Source organism: Stegostoma tigrinum, chromosome 6 (assembly GCF_030684315.1).
Source record: "Stegostoma tigrinum isolate sSteTig4 chromosome 6, sSteTig4.hap1, whole genome shotgun sequence".
Taxonomy (NCBI): domain Eukaryota; kingdom Metazoa; phylum Chordata; class Chondrichthyes; order Orectolobiformes; family Stegostomatidae; genus Stegostoma; species Stegostoma tigrinum.
In genome coordinates, this window is record NC_081359.1 from 89,628,469 (window position 1) to 89,650,527 (window position 22,059).

The window sequence follows — 22,059 nt, forward strand, 5'->3', positions numbered from 1 at the left end:
CTTATTTCCTTAGACACCCACGGCAGATTACCTCTTTTCTTACAGTCCTTCCTTTGCAAATATACTTGTGCTGAGCACTTTGAAAAATTGCTTTGAAAGTCCTCCACTCCTCATCAACTGTCCCACCATAAAATCTTTGTTTCCAGTCTACTTTAGCTAAGCCCTCACTCATTCTATTATAGTTCCCCTTGTTCAAGCACAGGATCCTGGTATTGGATTTTATCTTCACACTCTCTGTCTGTATCCTAAATTCAACCGTATTGTGATCTCTCCTTCCAAGAGGATCCCAAACTATGAGGTCATTAATTATTGCTGTCTCGTTACACAGGACCAGATCTAGGACAGCTTGCCCCCTCATTGGTTCCATTACACACTGTTCCAGAAAACTATCATGGATACACTCAACGAACTCCTCCTCAAGGCTACCCTGACCGAGCTGGTTCAACCAATCTACATGTAGATTAAAACTCCCCATGATAGTTGCCGTACCATTTTTACAGGCATTAGTTATATCTTTGTTTATTGCCCGCCCCGATTTGATGTTATTATTTGGTGGCCTATAGACTACACCTATCGGTGACTTTTTCCTCTTAGAATTTCTAATTTCCACTCAAATGGATTCAACCTCATTCTCCATAGAACCTATGTCATCTCTCAGCACTGCCCTGATGTCATCCTTGCATATCAGAGCTACATCACCTCCCTTACCTTCCTGTCTGTCCTTCCGAATAGTCTGGTACCCCTGGATATTTAACTCCTAGTCGTGACCATCCTGTAACCATGTCTCCATGTCGTAATGGCGACCAAATCATATTCATTCGCGATGATTTGTGCCGTTAACTCAGCAATCTTGTTATGAATGCTATGAGCATTCACGTAAAGTGCCTTTATGCTAGCTTTCTTACCCTCATGATTTCCAACATCTCTAATAATATCACCTGAGTTACCCTTTCTTTTTGCTTCTTACATAGTCTGCCTTGAACTTAAACCTTCCTGCACACATGCTAACCTGCTGCTCACCTTTTTATTTACCATCATACTCCCCATCGTTTTCCCTTTCCCTTCCCCTGACTCACTAATTTAAAGTCCTAGTGACCACCCTATTTATCCTTTTCGCTAGAACTCTTGTTCCAGATTGAATCAGGTGGAGACCGCCGCATTGGTACAGATCTCCCCTGCTCCAAAACTGATGCCAATGCCCCATGAAGTGGAAACCCTCTTTCCCACACCACTCCCTTAGTCACATGTTTACTTCCCTAACTTTCTTATTCCTAAACCAATTTGCATGTGGCTCGGGCTGTAATCCGGAGATTATGACCCTCGAGGACCTGTTCCTTAATTTCATTCCTAGTGTTTGACAATCCCTAAGCAGATCCCCAATCCTAGCCTTGTCTATGTTGTTAGTCCCAACATGATCCTCCTCCTCCCGCTCCAATATCCTTTCAAGCCGGTCAGAGACATCCTGCACCCTGGCACCAGACAGGCAACACACCACGCGGGACTCCCGATCCAGCTTGCAAAGGATACTATCTATCCCCCTAACTATAGAATCCCCTATAACTACCACTTGTCTTTTTGCTCCCCCCTCTTGAATGGCCTTCTGCACCATGGTGACGTGGTGAGCTGGCTCATCCTTCCCGCAGCCCTTTTCCTCATCCCCACAGGGAACAAGTATCTCGTACCTTATGGATAAGGTCAAAAGCTGAAGCTCCTCCACTCCTGAACTCAGGATCCCCTACCTGCCTCACTTGCAGTCACACCCTGTTGCCCCGATCACTAACTGAATTTGAATTACTTAATCTACCAGGTGTGACTCCTTCCTGAAACATAGCGTCCAGGTAACTCTCCCCCTCATGGATGTGCCGCAGAGTTTGAAGCTCAGATTCCAGATCTTTAACTCTGAGCCGGAGTTCTTCCAGCAACCAACACTTGCTGCAGATGTGGTCACTGTTGTTCACAGTGGGATCAGCCAGCTCCCACATCATACAGCTACAACACATCACCTGCCCAGCCATCTCTCCTTAGTTAATGATTTTATTACTTTATATAAATTTATGAGTTCAATACTTTCTAATACTTCTCAGCTATAGTCTTTTTCAAATAACCAATTAATAGATAAATAAAAATAAGTAAATTTTTAACCAATTACACAACACAGAAGAATTAGAAAATATAGAAAAACCCTACATTACCAACATACTGCTGAGTGCTTGTTTTTGGTTAGAGGAGAAGGGCAGGCGGGAGACACTACACGTGTAGTGTCTCGGGTTCAGCCACTGCCCAAACATATTCCTGGCAGCCCCCTGGTCCTCACTTTCGCCTCTCCCTCTGCTGCTGAGAAAATGAGTCACACGAGTTAAGACTATTATCATCGAAACGCTTACCTTCCCAGGCTGCCCTCGCGCCTCCTCCTGGACTCCCGCCACTGAAAGGCCGTGCCACAAATGAGTAGCTGCAAAATAATGAATACATCAGGCTACTATGATATAATAGAAGTTTATTTATCTCAAAAATGGTGAAGATGAACTTCAGACAATTTTATGGTATTTAGAGTAAGTGATTTTCAAACTTCACCAATTGCCCTCTCATTACTTAATCATAGGAAATGGGACTGAAATCTCTTCCAGTTAACCTGATATTAATTATAATAAAATGTCAGTTATCTGCAAATGTTATCCTGTTTTTGTCTCAACACTTTTAAAAAGAAATTGCTCATGAGATGTGGATGTTGCTGGCAGAGCTAGCATTTATTACCCATCCTTAATTGCCCTGGAGAAAGTGGCGATGAGCTGCTTGCTGAACTGCTGCAGTCCATGCAGTGTAGGGACATCAATAGCGCTGTTTGGAGGGGAATTCCAGGGGTTTGACTCAGCATAAGTGAAGAATTTGAAACATATTTTCAAGTCACGACCATGTATGGCTTGTACGTATTCCCATGCTTCTTCTGCCTTTGTCCTTCTAGGCAGATGAGTTCCCATGTTTGGAAGGTGCAGTCAAATGATCCTGGATAATTTACTGCAGTGCATCTTATACATAGTGCACACAGCTGCCATTGAGCCTCAGTAGTGAAGACAGTAAATGTTGTGAATGGGCTGAATAGGATGCCAGTCAACTGGGCTGCTTTATTCTTAATGGTAGTGAGTTTTTTGAGTGTTGTTGGAGTTGAATTCATCCAGGCCAGTATTCCATCACACTCTTGACTTGTACCATGTGATAATGGACATGCTTGGAGGAGTCAGGAGGTGAGTTAGGCAGTACAGGATTCTTAGCTTCTGCACTTACTCCCTTGGCCACATATTTTTACCACTAGCCCAGTTCAGTTTCAGGTCAAGGTAACGTTTTTTGTTAGTGGTGGATTCAGTGAAGGTGATGCCATTCAATGTTAAAGGATGATGTTTAGATCCTGTTTTTATTGGAAATGGCCTGACAGTTCAGTGGAGTAAATGTTGCACTTATCAGCTCAAACCTGAATGTTGGCCAGCATTTGGACAAGGACAGGTGAAGGATTTGTGAATGGTGCTTAACATTGTGCAATCATCAACTGACATCCCCACATCTGACGTTATGATGGAGGACAGGTCATTGATGAAGTAGCTCAAGCGGATTGTCACTAAGACACAACTGTGAGCATCTAGCGTCGTGTGGTGTTGTTGTGGTGTCTTTACCTTTAAGCCTGAAGGTGTGGTTTCAAGCCTCACTAGCTCCAGAGGTGTCATAGCATCCCTGCACAACTTACTTAAAAAATTTCTACGCTGAGGAACTGCAGTGCTATCCTTTGACTGAGATAATTGACCTCCATCATTTGTTTTTATTCATCACTAAGCATGTTAGGGGTTAAAATTCCTCCTCATGAAATTACAATCATTAATTGCAACAAAAACAAATTGCCTAGGCATTGAGTATTTTCAATCAAATAATAAAGTAGGCAACACTATTCTTTTGTGAATTCTATGTGGCAACTCCTTGGAGTCCATTTGATAACCATTTAACACCCTGTAACTCATGCAGAATAAATTGTTGTTCCCTTTGTATTTTGGCATTCTTCCACTGTCCTGATGAGTGCAAAATGAAAAGCTTTTGCAGGATAGCACTTTTTCAGCAATAGTCATGTCATGAATTTGCTTGAGAATGGGAGTGGGAATCCTGCCTTGAATTCATGACAACTTTATAGAACCATTACTGTAAAAAATTTCACTTTATCATTTGCAACATACAATGATGATCACACAAGAGAATAATTACTAGTTGTTTATCTAGAAATAGCTTGCAATTCATTCATATACACAATTTATTTCACACAGTGTTTTTATGTGCTCAGTATCCGTTGTTCACTTGGGAGCATGCAGGGAAAAATAAATTCTTTTATTGGTTAGTTAATATGCACCTGTCTCTCCATAGTTGTTTATTACCAAAAACTGGGCGTGTTCTAATCTGTGTCTGTGACATCATGATCCTTACTGATTTAAATTAAATTGAATTTCAGACAAATTAGATTGCACCAATCACTTGCCTCAATACCTTCCCCATTCCCAGCACCTAATGTCATTGAGTACCATGGGTTCAAAAGCAGCAGGTTGACTCATAAAAAGTACTCTGCACTGAATCTCACCCTATCTTGGCACAGTGCCATTTTTGTCAAGTTTCACAGACGATTTCTGTCTGTGAAGCCTCACAAGTTTTCTCATGCTATAACCCAAGCTTTTCTCATTTACCGTTCTGCTTGGGAGCCCCCTCATCCACTGCCAGCCTGATTTTCTCCTGGAAGTACTCGCCACTGCTATGATATCCTGGGACATACTGCACCCATGTTTGGGTGCAACCTTGGAAATATAGCTGTGCATCTGGTCAAACGTTGACAGTCAGGAGTTGTCCTTCACCATCAATGTATTAGCATGGCAACTGCAAACCAATGCTTCTCATTACACAGAGGTGTCACAACTGACACTTCCTGGCATAGAACTGGACGCTCAAACAGCTATTGGTGTTGGAGTACCAGGACATAACAGCTTGCCTCAATTTAACCACCGTGCCATCTTACATCACGCTCTGCTACTGGTTCTCTTTCCTCAATTTTTACTATAGCCCCACATCTCATTGTTCAATGTGGCATCATCACCAATAGGGAAGCCTTTAGTTGCCTTGGAAAATTTTGACTTTTATTTACAAACATCAAAAGTGGACAGAAGTGGAATAAACATTTGCCTGTCTGAACAGAAGTGAACTATTTTGCCAGATGAGCACCTACAAGTTTACAGTTAATGATGGTCACTGTGCCCAGCTCTTACCTGTTGGAATTAGGTGTAAATTAGGTTGTAGATTATTGGTGAAGCTAATCAGGGCCACTCAGCTGCTGACCTCATCACACTATTGATTCAAACATGGACAGAGGAACTGAATTCCAGAGGTGAGGTGAAAGTGACAACCATTGATATTGAGGTGGCATTCGACTGAGCATGGCGTCCTGGATCCCAACAAAACTGGAATCTACCTGAATCAGGGGGCAGACTCTTCACAGGTTTGCATCATACCTGATACATAGGAAGATGATTGTGATTGTTGGAGATCAGTCATCTCAGTTCCAGGATATCCCTGCAGGGGTTCCTCAGGGTTCTTGATCCAACAATTTTCAGCTGCTCCATCGAAGACCTTCCTTTTCTCATAAAGTCAGAAGTGGGGATGTTTGCTGTTGCTTGCACAATTTTCAGCATCATTCATTTAGATACTGAAGCAGACCGTATCTATATGTAACAAAACCCGGACTATATCCGATCCCAGGCTGACAAATGACAAGTAACATTTGTACCACAGAAATGTCAGGCAATGACCATCTCCAATAAGAGATAATCTAACTACTGCTCTTTGAAATTCAATGGTGTTGTACCACTGAAATAACCATTATCAACCATCTAGGGATTATTATTGATCAGAAACTAAACTGGACTCATCATATAAATGCAGTTGTTATGAAAGCAGATCAGAGGCAAAAATCCTGCAGTAAGTAATTTACTTCCTGATTCCTGAAATTTGTCCACCATCTACAATGCACAAGGCAAGAGTGTGATGGAATATTTCCCACTTGCCTGAATAAAGCTCGACACCATCCAGGACAAAGTAGCCCCCTTGATTGACACCACATCCACAAACACCCACTCTCCCCACCTCTGATGCTCAGTAGCAGCAGTGTATACTATCTATAAGATACAATACAGAAATTCTCCAAAGATCCTCAGACAGCAGCTTCCAAATCCACTACCACTGCCTCAAGAAGGTCAAGGGCAGCAGATACAAGGGAACATCAGCAGCTGAAAGTTCCACTCCAAGCCACTCAGCATCCTCACTTGGAAATATATCATAATTTCTTTAATGTCGCTGGGTCAAAATGCTGGAAATCCCTCCATAAGTACATTGTGGGTCAATTGAGTGTTATGGGGAAGTCGAGGGTTATCAGATCAGGCATCATCTCATTGAATGGTGGAGCAGTCTCCACCAAGTCTTATAGTATCGTGGTAAAATCTTGTTGACAACTCCCCATGCCCTTGCCTTGCACTTACACTCTTATCCAGTTTATTTTCTATAATTCCTTTGAGTTCCCTTGCTGAGCTAAACATGTCAACAGGACCCACCTCCTGTCTTCTACATACTGCCAAACTTTTGACTTCTAAGATCATGCTTCCCGGTCCCCAAATTTGTTATTTTTTGTAATGGTTCTCTTCAGGCATTGTTCCATTCACCTTTAAATCTGCAGACATTGCTCTTGTTCTGAGAAAAGTCAGCATCCTCCTAAACTATAGTCCTGTCTCTAACCTCCCTTTTCTGTTCAAAATTCTTGAACAAGCTGCCTTACAAATCCTTACCCATCGTTCCTTGAGATCTAAGTTTAATTCCCTACAATTAAGTTTCCATCCCATTACAGCTTTTCAATGGATCCTGTCAAAATCACAAATGATATCCTATGTGACTTTTGAAAAAGGTAAACTGGCCCCTCTCAATCGTCTTGACCTGTCGGCATCCTCTGAGAAGATTAACTGCAGAAGCAAAAACAGCAGCTAACTACAGCAGATGGAAAAGCTCAGCAGGTCTGGCAGCATCTGTGAAGGGAAAAACTGAGTTAATGTTTCAGGTCCGGTGACCCTTCCTCAGAACTGATATGGCTGTGAAAACAAGTTTCAGCAAATACTGTCACAGTGAAGCCAAATGTACCATTTTCCTTCTTCACTGCCTGCTGCATCTCCGTGCTTGCCTTCGGCAGCTGGAGTATGAGGACATCCAGGTCCCATTCACATATCCCTTTCTCAGTTTATAGCCATCAGATAATCTGTTGATTCTGTGAAGTGCCTTGGGTCATGTTATAATGTTAACAGTGCTTTGTAAATGTAAGCTTTTGTCACAAAGCATCGTTTTATGACGCAATACCTTTACTATACAATATATTTGTATTGGTGTTGGCAACATTACTTTCAGGTTTTGCATTGGATGCAGCTTGCCTGCTGAACAGGAATGGAAGATTTCAGATATGAAATACTAGTTGAGGAAGGTTTATGTCATAACGAATAGTGCATGACATTTTGCGTTGTTTTTGATCGGAAATGATCCATGTATCTTTAATCGTTCTGTGACCCATCAAATAAGCTTTGAACCAAAAATGAGAAACAGAATTCGTAAGCTCAGAAACATCCGTTGTAGAGAATTAATGAGATGGATTATGACAGATGCTAACATTTACCTCATAACTGCACTGCCTTTGGCTACAAACAGGACCAGGTGTACTGATATTGGTGAAGCAGAATTTTATGACTCATTCTTAAATTACCTTTTACAAATTATTGCCAATACATCAAATCTTATGGCCTCTCCTCTTCTAATCTCTGTGAACTCCTCCAGTTCCATAACGTTCGGAGATATCTGCATTTTTCGAATTCTGGCCTACAGACTATCCCCAACTGGTGGCTATGCCTTTAGGTGTCATGAACCCAAGTTCTGGAATAGCCACCTTCTACTTCTGCATCTCAATTTCCTCCTCAATGTTTACTTCTTTGACCAACCTATTCATGATTTCCTTTTGTGCCTCAGTATTATTTTTAATAATGTTCATAAGCAATATCTTGGGATTTTTATTTTGCAAAAGGTACCATATAAATTCATATTGTTGTTGTACACACTTCAATTTTGAAAAGGTGGGAGAAAGAGATATAATTGTGATTACCTGAGTAATTCCACTGTAAATTGAATTACTTGGTTTAATGTGGTGTGGGGCTTGATGTCGTAAGAAATGTGGGGTTAAATTTAAACATGGTAAGTAACTTGGTATCTAAGTGTAATTGGGTGCGTAGAGCAGAAGAAACAAATACCCTTCTCTTTTATTTCTTCAAAATGTTCTAATCTCTTAAAGTAACCTATTTTCTCTTGACTACCAATCTTTTGCTGTGTTGAATTTTCTGCTATCTTTGATGTACAAAGCTTCACTTTGATGTACAATAACAGATAAAAAGCAAAGTATCTGTAATATCAGTCATCAAAAACTTGTTGAATCTTACCTGTCTCAGCATCTGTGAAACACTTTGTCCATGGGTAGTATCAGACTCAAAGTTGCATTGATGAAGAATTCAGCAAATAATTTAATATGTAATCTACAGGGCTGAAAATGCAATGCGATGTCGCCAATATTATTTTGTTAATAGTTGCAAGTAGGATATGTTCTGTATTTTCAATAATTGCCCGATTTCATTACATTTTGGTTGCTTTTATTGTTTTACTTAAAGACTTAGCTCCTTGTTTGCAGACAGGGAGCGTTGATTATGTCTATCTAGAACTGCACAATTGATAACTTAATTTGAGTGCAGGCAGTTAGTTGGAATGAAGAATGAGAACACTGTTTCACTGAACCTTGTGATTATGGTTATTTTGAGTTTTCCACAGAAAAGTATCTTCCATTAAGAATATCCTGAAATGTTACAGCCTCCTAGTTAGTTTAAGCCACAATGTATAAGCAGATAGAGCGATATGATTTTGTACATGTACTCTGGTGTTTCCTTTTGGAAAGTGAATGGGAACTTAGGAGTGGGAGTGGGCCTTTTGAACCTTCCCCGCCGTTCATTAATATCATGGTTCATCTGATTGTGGTCTCAACTTCACTTACCTATCTGCCCCCATAACCTTTAATTCTCTTGGGTATCAAAAATCTATCTGACTCAGCCTTGAATAAGTTTAATGACCAGGCTTCTACTCTTTTCAGGGCAAAAGAGTGGCATGGAATCATGACCCTTTAAAAGAAAAAAATCTTCTCATCTCCTCCTCAAAAGTGAGTCCTCCTATTCATAAATCATGTCCCCTGGTTCTATTTTGTTTTATCAAGGGGAATATCCTTTTAGATTGCACATTGTAAAGTCCATTCAGAGATTACATTTCAATGAGATCATCTTGTATTTTTCTAAACACTTAATGGGCAAAGGCCAAAACTACTTGACCTATCTTCGTAAGACACACTCTTTATCCCAAGAATGAGTTGGGTGAATGTTCTGTGAACTGCTTCTAACGCAATTACATCCATCTTCAACTAAGGAACCACAATTGTACACCACACTCTGGATGTGGTTTCACCAATGCACTGTATAACTGGAATGACATTTTCATCGTCATACATTCCATTTTCTTATAATAAACACCAGTTTCTCGCACTGATCACATGCGGTACCTGAAAAGATGTGGTCTCACCGATGCCCTGTACAAGTGGAATAACATTTCCATGGTCTTATGTTCCATTTTCTTATAATAAATACCAGTTTGCTGCACTGATCACTTGCTGTACTTGCAAAATAACATTTTGTCATTTTTGTAACAGGACTCTCAGATCCCTCTGTGCCTCTGAGTTCTACAGTCTCCCCAATTTAAATATCATAGTGCTTTTCAGTTTTTCCTGCCAAAGTGGACAAGCTCATAATTTCCCACATTATACTCCAGCTGCCAAGTTTTTGCCTACTTGCTTCACATATCTGTGTCCCTTTGCAGACCCTCCACCTGCTGTTGTCAATTTACTTTCTTACGTATCTTGGTATTGTTGGTGAATTAAATTTTGATACCTTTGATCACTACATTCAAATCATCACTATATATTATAAATTGCTGAAGCCCCACAACTGAACCCAAGACACTCTACTAGTTAAAAAATGACAATCCAAAAAAAATCCAGTTATCCCAACAATTTGCTTATGTTAGCTAGCCAATCATTTTGTCGATGGCAATATATTACCCCTTATACCACAAGCTCTTATTTTGTGTAACAACTTTTGATATGACACCTTATTAAATGCATTTTGGATATTCAAGTGCATAACATTCATAGTTTATTTATGTTGTTTGTTACTTCTTCAAAAGCTGAATTAAACATGATTTCCCTTTCACAAAATCATGTAGACTCTGCCTGATCTGATGATGCTTTTCTAAGTGTCCTCCTATATCCAGTTTAATAATGATTTTATCAGTTTCTCTCTGACAGATGTTAGGCTAACTGGCTTTTACGTTCTATATTCTGCCTTCCTTCTTTCTTGAGTAATTGTGTAATTTTCTAGTCTTCTGGGATTCTTCCAGAACCTAAAAAGTTTTGACATCAGTATCAATTGACATCACATATTTTGACATTGTTATGCATGTCAGATTGATCTGTAATTTATACCCTGTCTTAATTCATTGTGAATAACAATTTGCTTATTTTTGTACATTTCCACAATAGAGTTACACACTACAGTTTACTTAGCAATACAATGATTTATGGTTTTGAGACTGATATGTTTTCATCCATTTAAATGTTAAGCAAACCACATATTTAGACAGCACCTATTCCTAATTTCCCCAGCCTGACTGCTTTTCTTATCTTTAAGCCTGCATACCTGGGATTTGGTGTCTGTTCTGTGGACCATGAACCAAAATAATGTCCCTCTGCTAGGTGATACTGCTGCACTATAGACCCTTTAGCTGAAAACGGCCATCAAATTTAAGTCTAAAAGCTCCATTCACAAATCATGACATTTTGCAAAATTCAGCCTCTGTGATTGGCTATGCTTTAAATGTATTTGATGAGGGTGAGGAATGTTTCTGAATATTCTCACACGGAATGGCAGCTGATGAGCAGAAAGACCTTCCTCAACAGTTATGAGTGCAATAATGCTGGGTAGCCCCATCATGTCTTTTCCAACCATAGGTGCTTTGTATAACAGGAACAGATGGCAGGAAGGGGCAGATTATCTGTCCCTTGATGTAAAACCTGATACACATATGAGGAAAGCTGCCATCACCTTTGGCCTCATTGTGAAAAGCACTTGAAATAACATAAACCTGACCCTTAGGACCAAGCTGATGGTTTATGAGGCCCATGTTCTTAACACCTTGTTGTACAGCTGTGAAATATAAGTAACTTGGAGCTATAAAAAAAAACGCAACAGCTTCCGTCTTCACTGTCCACAGCACGTTATGGGCATCCCCTGGCAAGACAAAATTACTCACGTGTCTGTCCTTTTAAAGGCAGAACTTCCAAGGTTGGTAGCAGTACTCAAACAGTAATGCTGGTTCGGGCATGTCTGAAGAATGGACAATGGCCCCTGCCCAAAGATCCACTTCAAGGATAGCTACAAATGAGACTCGAAAACCTTGAACAAAAACAAAGTTGCTGGAAAAGCTCAGCAGGTCTGGCAGCATCTGTGGTGAAGAAAACAGAGTTAACGTTTCGGGTCCAGTGACCCTTCCTCAGAACTCCACCTTGAAAACTTTGAATATTATCTACCGAGTCTGGGAGTCACGAGTTGATGACATAGGCAAAGTGCAATGTCTGTGGTCAGGCCAGTGACAATCAGTGGCTACAGTGGCACTAGTGCTCAAAGCAACAATTCAATAATACAGCCAGAAGCTACCATTCATAGCACTTGGGGCAGAATTTGTCTCTTCAGCTGTTAGCAAAGGTACGTAAAATGAAGGCACCCATCTAAAATGGATCTTTTTTCTGACTGTCTATTATCTATCATAGATGGAAGGTACTGGTGGCAATGATATGTAATGCAGTCAAGTCAAGTTGCTATAGTCTTACCAGACCATAGGACTGTTCTCTCATTAGAGAGAGAGAGAGATGACTCGCAGTGGTTTAACCTGAGGACCATCATACTTCAGGTGAGGGGAGAGAGGTTGAGAAGGAGAGCCTGTTATGGTAACCTCAGCCAATGTAGGGATTGAAGAGACACTGTTGGCATCACACTTCTTTGCAAATCAACTGTCCAGCCAACTGCGCTAAATCAACCCCCATGAATTGCAGCACTGAGGCATTGACAATTTCTCCTTATCTATTATCAAGGTTTTGGCATCAGTTGGACACCAACCAGCAGTCACATGCTCATTTTACCATCCAGCTGACTGTCACTTTGCTCTTGTATCTCAAATGCTTCATGGTTTAACAGTTATCACCCCTGTTGCAATGAGAAAATATGTACAAAGGACTAAAAATGTTTTGCAGAAAGACAATTTATTATTTGTGAAGTCTGTGTTTCCAATGAGCTTGCAGTGAAAGCAAACAAAAACACTGCCAATCTCGTCTGTCAGTTGTAGCATTGAAAGTGTGTCAAGTGTTAATCCAATAAAGGTTGGATTCTGAAAGACTGCTGCCTGCTTAGAGGAACAAATAGGCAAATTGCCATCCAGATCTGTCTGTTATTTCAAGGGCAGAGGTGAATATCTGGCTTTCCATCACTGTCAAGTGCAAAAAATAATTCATGCTGCAATGGGAGTTAGTAATGCACAATCCCTCTGCCTGTATCTGTTGGCTGAAGGAAATATTTCTTATTGCTAAGTTCAGCATGCTGTTACCAAATAATTTAGAACAGTCCTAAAATGGAAGATGAATGAAGTCAATTTTAGGAATAGCACCAGACTACCACATAAATTCATTTTGTAAATGATTTTGTTGATATTGATTTAAGCGTAACAAAGAATCATCTTTTAAAAATGATTGAGCAGAATATTTACAGTACATTTTCAGTGTAGATTATGCAAGCCATTTTTATTTAAACTTGGATAATCAGGGAAAAAAATGTTTTATTTCTGAATAAAAGATATGTGCTGGCAGCAAGGACATCCTCCTGGCATTCGGGACTTGCAGCAGTGTCAGCAAAACAATCTAGATGTTTCTCATTCCTTTTGGTTTTCTTTTATTTCTGCTGTTGTTTATTTAAAATTCTGGTTTTGTAACCAAGATGTCACGGGAAACTCCGTACACGTTTCGTTGTACTCATACATTCCTAAATTGAATGCATTTGACAATAAGAGGCTAATTCTAGTTCTAATTCTAATCTGTGTTATTATAACCAAGGCAGCTTCTTGTCATTATGTGGAATAATGATTCCTATTTAGATGTTTTTACTCCCACCTCTTCAAAGTCACAAGGGAATATTTCTTAAAAAAAAAGTATGTAATTTCTTTGTCCTGTACATTATTCTTAAAGTGGAGCTAACTTTAAATTAAAGGTGAATCTTGGGATCAAAAATTACTGACTCCAAATCTTATGAACATTTTGCCCCCGGACAGTCATTGCGATGAAATCTGTTGAATATCCTTTGATTTGAAGTGTTTGTATAATTCTCATATAGAATTATTTTGAAATCATATGCTTTAAAGCAACTTCTATTGTCTTCCTGGTCAAATGTTTAGTCTGTTGTCTTCTCTTTCTTCAGTCTTTTAGCTGGTGGGGTGCAGTTGCCTCAACTATTTTGTTTTGCCCTTCATATTCAGAATTAGAAAATGGGATGTCTTCATTTGACTTTTCCCAGGAAAACTAGTCAAGGTTGGAAGCATTGCAGTGCAAAGAATCATGGACCACAAATCTGGATATTACTATTCCAAATACATGACAAAAGCAGCTCACCATCAATGCTAATATGGAGGTCATTCTTTTCAAAACATTTCAGGTTTACCAGTTAACAAGATCTCACATTGTCTGCACCAATTTCCATCTTTACTACAACTTACTCCAACAAGGACAGATAGAAAAAAGCCATTGCTTGTAACACTTGTTATATTCACAACATACCGGCAATTTCTGTGAATTATGCAGTTTGGAAAGCTGATTGTTGCTCATGAGCCCTGCTGATGTTAATAGTCGACAAATTAGACCTTGGATTAGGATTTGGTATGGTGGACCCTAACTTATTTTTTCAAACGTAGTATTCAGTTGCTGAACTAGAGTCTTCCAGTGTACATTTAGCACAAAGAAAAAACTATTTATTAAGCAAAAAAGCTTGAACTATATTGCACTAGAGAAAAAGCTCGAAAAATTTCATTACAGACCTCAGAAAAAGGTTTTAATTGATACAGGATAGATAACAAAGTGTGGAGCTGGATGAACAGGGCAGGCCAAGCAGCATCTTAGGAGCACAAAAGCTGACATTTCAGGCCTAGACTCTTCATCAGAAAAGGGTCTAGGCCTGAAACTTCAGCTTTTGTGCTCCTAAGATGCTGCTTGGCCTGCCGTGTTCATCCAGCTCCACACTTTGTTACCTCAGATTCTCCAGCATCTGCAGTTGCCAATATCTCTTTTAATTGATACAGTTTCTTTTTCTTTTACCAATATTTGTACAAACACCAAAGCATCAGTGACCCCCCCATCAAGGCTGGGGGTCACAATTATTTGCAATATATTTGAATGACTTGGATGAGGTAAGCTAAGGTACTAGAGTCACATTTGTGAATGACACAAAAATAGGTTACAAGGCAAGTGATGAGGATGGCATAAGAAGTCATAAAGAGTTTATGGGCAAAATCTTGGCAGATGGAATATAACGTGGGGAAATGTGAGATTATGTACTTTGACAGGAAGAATAAAGCAGCTGAATATTCTTTAAAGGAAGAAAGACTGCAGAAAGCTACACAACTGAGGGAATTGGGAGTCTTCATCCATGAATCTCAAGAAGGTATTTTACAAGTTCACGAGGTATTGGGGTAAGCAAGTAGAAGTTTGCATTTATTTCAAATGGAATGGAGTATAAGAATAGTGAAGTTGTGCTAAAACTATACAAGACTGTTTTTACAGTGTACTTAGAATACAGTGAACAGTTTTGGGTCCCTTGTCTGAAGAATAAAATGTCGACATTGGAAACAGTCCAGAAAAAAGTTCATTATGTTGATCCGGGGTAGGGAGGGAATTCCTTATGAGCAGAGGTTGAGCACATTTGTCCTTACTGATTGGAGTTTAGAAGAATGAAGGATGATCTTATTCAAACATATAAGATTTGTAGGAGTCTTAGCAAGATGGATATACAAGAAGAATAGCTTCTCTATTCTTCCTGCCAATGTACATAACCTTGTATTTTCCCACATTCTATGCTCGATGCCAAATTTTTGCCCGTTTGCTTCAACTGTTTATGTCTGTCTGAAAACGCTGTCGTCCTCACCACCTGCTCTCTCATTTATTTCTAATTGATAACAATACATTTGCTTCCCTCATCCAAGTCTTCAACATGTATTGTGAATAATATTACCACACTGATCCTTGTGGCATACCACAGGCTACAGGTTGGCATCCAGAATGCAACCTCCCTTGTTCAACTCTCTGCCTTTTATTAGTTTGCCATGCTATTCTACTGAACCAAACCCCATGTGCACTTCTTATAAAGCAGGCCCTGGAGGGCTATTGTGGCACAGGGGTAGTGTCTTTAACTTTTGAGCTAGGAGACCTGGTTTCAAGTTCTGCCTGCATCCCTGAACAGGTTGATTCAAAATAAGCAAATAAAATAAACATATCTGCCGTCTGCCTGCTCCTCTTCCACAGTTATTTTGTGCCTGCGTGACCTTGGAGATGAGGCATGCCTGTACAGAGAGGTAGGCATTGCGGGGGAAACAGTGCTTTATTCCCCCCCAACTCCATTTTGATATAGCCCCTTCCTGCTTCCCCCACCTGCTCCTCACTTTTGATGGTTCATGTTGCCCATAATGGGCTTTGCATGTAAACTTCTAATTGGCTGCACATGGCTATTGGTGGTAAGAAAGTTGTTCAGCCGTGTGTGATAACACTTCAAAAGTGAAACAAAAAGATAAAGCAGGCCCAGGATGGATCTTGTGGCACAGTGGTGGTGTCTCTATCTCAGATCTAGGAGGCATGAGTTCAAGTCCCACCTGCATCAGAGGTGAGCAATAACATCCCAGAGCAGGCTGATTAAACACACATAAAGCGGGCCCAATCACTTCTGCCCCTCTTCCATGTTTATGCCATTGCTGGATATCGTTGGAGTTGGGCATTACAGGGGATTCAATTTATTTTCCCCTCCAATTCAATTTTCGTTTAACCACTTTCTGCTCTCCCTATCCCATCCCCTCACTGCTGGTGGCTTGCATATAAACATCCAACTGGCTACACAAGTGATTTACTGGGTGGTGATCTATAGGAAAAAAAACGTCATGGTGATTTGGTGGTGGGCAAAAAAAATTAGGTTGTGTGTGATAGCATTTCTGGATAAATGAAAAGACAAGAAACGCAGGCCCAGAAAGGCTCTGGCGGCACAGTGATAGAGTTCTAACCTCTAGGCCAAGAGGCTCAGGTTCAAGTCCTCTATACTCCAGAGGTGTGTAATGATATCTCTGAACAGGTTGATTAGAAAATATCTAAAGCGGGCACAGGGATGGGTCTGCAGAACTGTTTATCCCAGGTTGGGATGAGCCTTTGTACACTATGAGTGCTGACTCTATTTTGGTGTTCAACTATAAAAGATGTTTCTTTCTAGTTGAACTTCCTGAGGTATTAAATTACATTTAACGGTTCTTCTTTATCTATCCTGCTTGTTAGCTCCTCCCAGAATTCTAATAAATTTGCCAGTGGTGTTACTTTCTGCAGGATTTCTAACCTGTAACTGCTCTTGTAGCCACTGCATTTATATGGGTGGTCCATTTCAGTTTTTAGCCAATTGTAACCCTAGGACATTGATGGTGGGGGCATTAAGTGATAGCATTGCTATTGAATGTCAAGGGTGATGGTTAGATTCTTTCTTGTTGGAGATGGTCACTACTATGGTGCAAATGTTACTTGCCACTTGTCAGCCGAAACTTGGATATTGTCTAGTAATTAATGCATTGGGACAGAGGCTGTTTTGGATGATGAAGTCACAAATAGTGCTGAATATTGTATAATCATCACTGAGCAGCCCCATTTACAAACTGAGGATTAGTGAGCAGCTAATTGATGACGACTCTCACTTTAATGATGATCATGGGTTGGCTGGATAGAATTTGTTCTGCTTTTTGTGCACAGGACATACCTGGACAATTTTCTACATTGGAGGATGAATATCAGTGTTGTAGCTGTACTGGAACAGTTTGGCTATGGGCATGGCAAGTTCTGGTGTAGAATTCTTCAGTACTATTATGGGAATATCTTCAGAGTCCATAATCTGAACAGTATGCAGTGCATTGCTCGAAAACCAATACTCTCATTCTAATCAACTGTATAAAGGTATATACTGTTAATATACCTTTGGTCTCATATTTAGTTATTATACCTGAGTCTTACAGACAAAGCAATAAATTAAAGCAAAACACACTAGTTTTGGGCTAATACATAATTTGTCTATGTCATTAATTGCATACAGACAGCTCATGTCAATTATATTAGAGAAGCTTTCCTGTAACTATCTGCTACTTTGTGAATCTACAAAAATCAGCATTTCACCTTTCACACTATAGGAATACGTCCAAAGGACAGGGGTCCTTTGATGTTTTTCAGTTTCATTTTCTTTGCACTTGAGTGTGATCAAAAAATACCTGTGAAAGCTTAGTAATTAAGATGGTCCCCCAAACTTCAGATATAGCGGAAAAGATGTGGCTAAAAGAAACACATGGAATGTCGATAGGAACATTCAAAGCCTATTTTGTTCTTTGGCCCATATTTAATATTTCTTAGAAAGCAAAAACCTTTAAAAAGTAATGTATAAATGACGTACAAAACAATTTGCATGTAAATAACTGATAAAGAACAAAAAAAAGTACAGCACAGGAACAGGCCATTCAGCCCATCAAGCCTGCAGTGACACATGATGCCTTTCTAAGCTAAAAGCCAATTGCCTCTACACGGTCCATATCCCTTTATTCCCTATTTATTTGTATATCTGTGAAGGTGCCTCTTAAGTGATTGTATCTGTCTCCATCACTTACTCTGGTAGCGCACTTCAGGCTCTTACCACCCTCTGTGTAAAAAGTTGCTTCTGACATCTCCTTCAAACTTCGCCCCTTTTACCTTAAACATATGTTTCCTAATAACTGACATTTCTATCCTGGGAAAAGACTCTGAATATCTCATAATTTTGTACACATCTGTCAGGTCACCCCTCCTCCTTCGATGTTCAAGTGAAAACAAACCAAGTTTGTCCAATTCTGTCCTCATAGCCAATATCGTCCAAATCAGGCAATATCCTGGTTAAAAGTTTCTATACCCTCTTCCAAGCCTTTACATCTGACTAGTAGTGTGGTGACCAGAATTGTATACAGTGTTCCGAAATGTGCCTAACTAAAGTTCTATGTAGCTGCAGTCATCCTTAATCAGAGAGTTGTGTTCACATATATTTCTGGTAAAGTAGCCATGATATTGTTTCATGATGGTGCACACTCAAAAGGCTGAAGAGCATACTCCTGCTCCTTGCATTATGTTTCTACATTCATTAGCTAATGATATAAATTGCACTGCCTTCATAACATACTCCAACATTGCTGATTAATGTTTTTTGGTATTCAGTCATGGGATGAGGGTGTTGCTGGATAGGCAGCATTTATTGGCCAGGGCAAATAAGATTCAACCACATTGACTGGAGTCACATGTAGGCCAGACTGGGTAAGGATGGCAGTTTTCTTCCCCCTCAAGGACATTAGTGGCTCGGTGGTTAACACTGCAGTCTCACAGCGCCAGGGACCTGGGTTCGATTCCCGCCTCGGGCGACTGTCTGTGTGGAGTTTGCACATTCTCCCCGTGTCTGCGTGGGTTTCTTCCGGGTGCTCCGGTTTCCTCCCACAGTCCAAAGATGTGCAGATTAGGTGGATTGGCCATGCTAAATTTCCTGTAGTGTTCAGGGGTGTGTGGGTTATAGGGCGATGGGTCTGGGTGGGATGCTTCAAGGGGCGGTGTGGACTTTTTGGGCCGAAGGGCCTGTTTCCACACTGTATGGAATCTAATCTAATATAATAAAGATGGGTTTTTCCAACAATCGACAATGGATTCACAGCCATCATTAGACTCTTAATTCCAGATATTCATTAAATTCAAATTCCACCATCTGCTGTGGTGGGATTTGAACCCAGGTCTCCGGAACATTATCTGGGTCTCTGGATTAATAGCCCAGTGATAATACGACCAGGCTATTGCCTCACCCTCCTATCCAATTGAATCCATTTTTCTTTCATGATTTATAGGAGGCTTTTGTGGTGCATGATAGCATCCCCACCTCTGAACCAGATGACCCAGCCCAAATCCCACCTGCTCCAGAGTTGTGTCATAACATCTCTGAACAGGTTGATCAGAAAATATCTTAAGAGCTTTTATGGTACAGTGTTAGTGTCTCTGCTTCTGTTTTGGAAGGCCTGGGTTTAAGTCCCTCCAGCTCTAAAGAATAACACTTTTGAATAGAATAACTAAAAAATATTAGAGCTTTGTAGCAAGTTTTTCCATTGGTTCAAGTTAAAGATGTGTGTCTGAATTTTCTTGAATGGCGTCATCATTTTCACAACCATATTTATGTTAAAAAAAGCTTAAGACAAAACAAATCATTTTTAGCACAACTATTTCACAGCAATATAAACATGGACTGAATGTTCATCTCCTTGGTGCTCAACAGTACGGTCGTTAAATCTTTGATGTTCTCTGTTGGTATCCAGCCAACAATTGATTTTGTTGCTTGGCTGATGACGCTGTCGTACATAGAGCAGATGGCAGTCAGCATGGACAATTAACTATTACGAAGTACAGGGAACTGAAATATGATGGGAGGCTCAGAACAGGTCTAATTCAAAAGTTACTTATATTGTTGTTTCCAAATTAGCTTCAGCTTGAGACCATGCTTAAATTAATTTGATAAAGTATAGGTTACATAAAACCAGGAAATCATAATTTGTTGAATTCCATTGTCTATTCCACAGTTCCAATTACCTTTATAAATTGACTCTTAGTCGATATAAGCTGTAAAATTTGAATGGTAAAGAGTGCGCATAGCATCTACTGGATGGAGGAGACTGGAACGCCAAATGCAACTTCGCTGCAATGAGATTTTGCTTTGTTTACCTTTGGCTATTAATTCCTGTGAATGGAGAGTAGACAAGTATTCTTCTTAGTCGTGCTCTCATACAGTAATAGTTACGCCTGAGAGACATAGCTGGGCCATTCTGGTATTTGTGCTTCTGAGCACCTATTACATATAATAGTTATGTTGAACAATCCCTCTTCCGTACCTACACTGGCCCTAAACCCCACCGTTTCCTCCGTTACGTTGATGACTGTATCAGTGCCACCTCGTGCTCCCATGAGGAGCTCGAACAGTTCATCCACTTCACCACACCTTCCACCCCAACCTCAAATTCACCTGGACCATCTCCAACACATCCCTCACCTTCCTGGACCTCTCTGTCTCCATCTCAGGCAATCACCGAGAAACTGATATCCGTTTCAAGTCCACCGACTCCCACAGCTACCTAGAATGCACCTCCTCCCACCCACCTTCCTGCACTTGTGTGATTCTGTGAGTTTTTTTTATTAAGGAACATTTTTAATTAGAACCAATCTATTGGCCTCATTGACTTTTGGGTGTTTAAACAAATAAAATGAAAAGCCACTGTGCATTATGTGTAATAACAAAGTGTGGAGCTGGATGAACACAACAGGCCAAGCAGCATCTTAGGAACACAAAAGCTGACGTTTCAGGCCTAGACCCTTCTTCAGAAAAGGGGGAGAGGGAGATGGTTCTGAAATAAATAAGGAGAGAGGGGGAGATGGATAGAGGAGAAACTAGGTGGAGAGGAGACAGACAAGTTAAAGAGGTGGGGATGGAGCCAGTAGAGGTGAGTGTAGGTGGGGATGTAGGGAGGAGATAGGTCAGCCCAGGGAGGATGGACAGGTCTGGGGGTGGGATGAGGTTCATTGGTAGAAAATGGCGGTGCGGCTTGAGGTGAGAGGAGGGGATAGGTGAGAGGAAGAACAGGTTAGGGAGGTGGGGATGAGCTGGGCTGGTTTTGGGATCCGGTTGGGGGAGGGGAGATTTTGAAGCATGTGAAATCCACATTGATACCATTGGGCTGCAGGGTTCCTAAGCGGAATAGGAGTTGCTGTTCCTGCAACCTTCGGGTGGCATCATTATGGTACTGCAGGAGGCCCAGGATGGACATGTTGTCTCAGGAGGGGGAGGGGGAGTTGAAATGGTTTGCGACTGGGAGGTGCAGTTGTTTATTGTGAACCGAGCGTAGGTGTTCTGCAAAGTGGTCCCCAAGCCTCCCCTGGTTTTCCCAATGTAGAGGAGGCCACAACAGTACAGTGTATGTAGTAGAACACATTGGCAGATGTGCAGGTGAACACCTGCTTGATGTGGAAAGTCTGCTCTGACATTCCAAATGAGCATCATTACGTAGTACCATTCTCCTGCTTTTTCCCTGTACTCTTTCACATTGTTTCTATTTAACTAATTATCCAACACTATCTGGAATGCTTCTGTCGAGACTGCCTCTGACACATTCCAGGTAGTGCATTCCAAACCCAAACCACTTGTTACATGAAAAATATTTTTCTCTCACGTCATATTTGCTTCTTTTGCAAATCACTTTAAATCTCATTCCCTCTTGTGCCCTCTCGTTCTTCATTGTTTTCTGAGAGTGATCTCCCTACCAACAGTATTCGGCTCCCCCATGATCTTTAAAACTTTTATCACATCTCCTTTCAGGTTCCAGCTCTCCGAGGAAAATAGTCCCAAACTCTCCAATAAATCCTCATACCTAAAGTTTCTCATTCCTAGAACCATTCTTTGAAACCTCACCACTGCTCACATCTTTCCTATAGAATAACTCCCTGAA

The 22,059-nt window shown here is 40.6% G+C and overlaps 1 protein-coding gene across 4 annotated transcripts in view; it reads left to right on the top strand.

The window, feature by feature from the left end:
* LOC125453648 (anosmin-1) overlaps positions 1–22,059 on the top strand; it is a 209,486-nt gene that overhangs the window by 41,956 nt on the left and 145,471 nt on the right. Inside the window, exon 3 of one of the 4 annotated variants that reach the window (XM_048533483.1) lies at positions 9,233–9,298. The exons of the other annotated variants lie outside the window; for them this stretch is intronic. Within the exon in view, the coding sequence (XP_048389440.1) occupies positions 9,233–9,298 (66 nt within the window). The remainder of the gene's footprint in view (positions 1–9,232; positions 9,299–22,059) is intronic. 4 annotated transcript variants of the gene reach the window in all.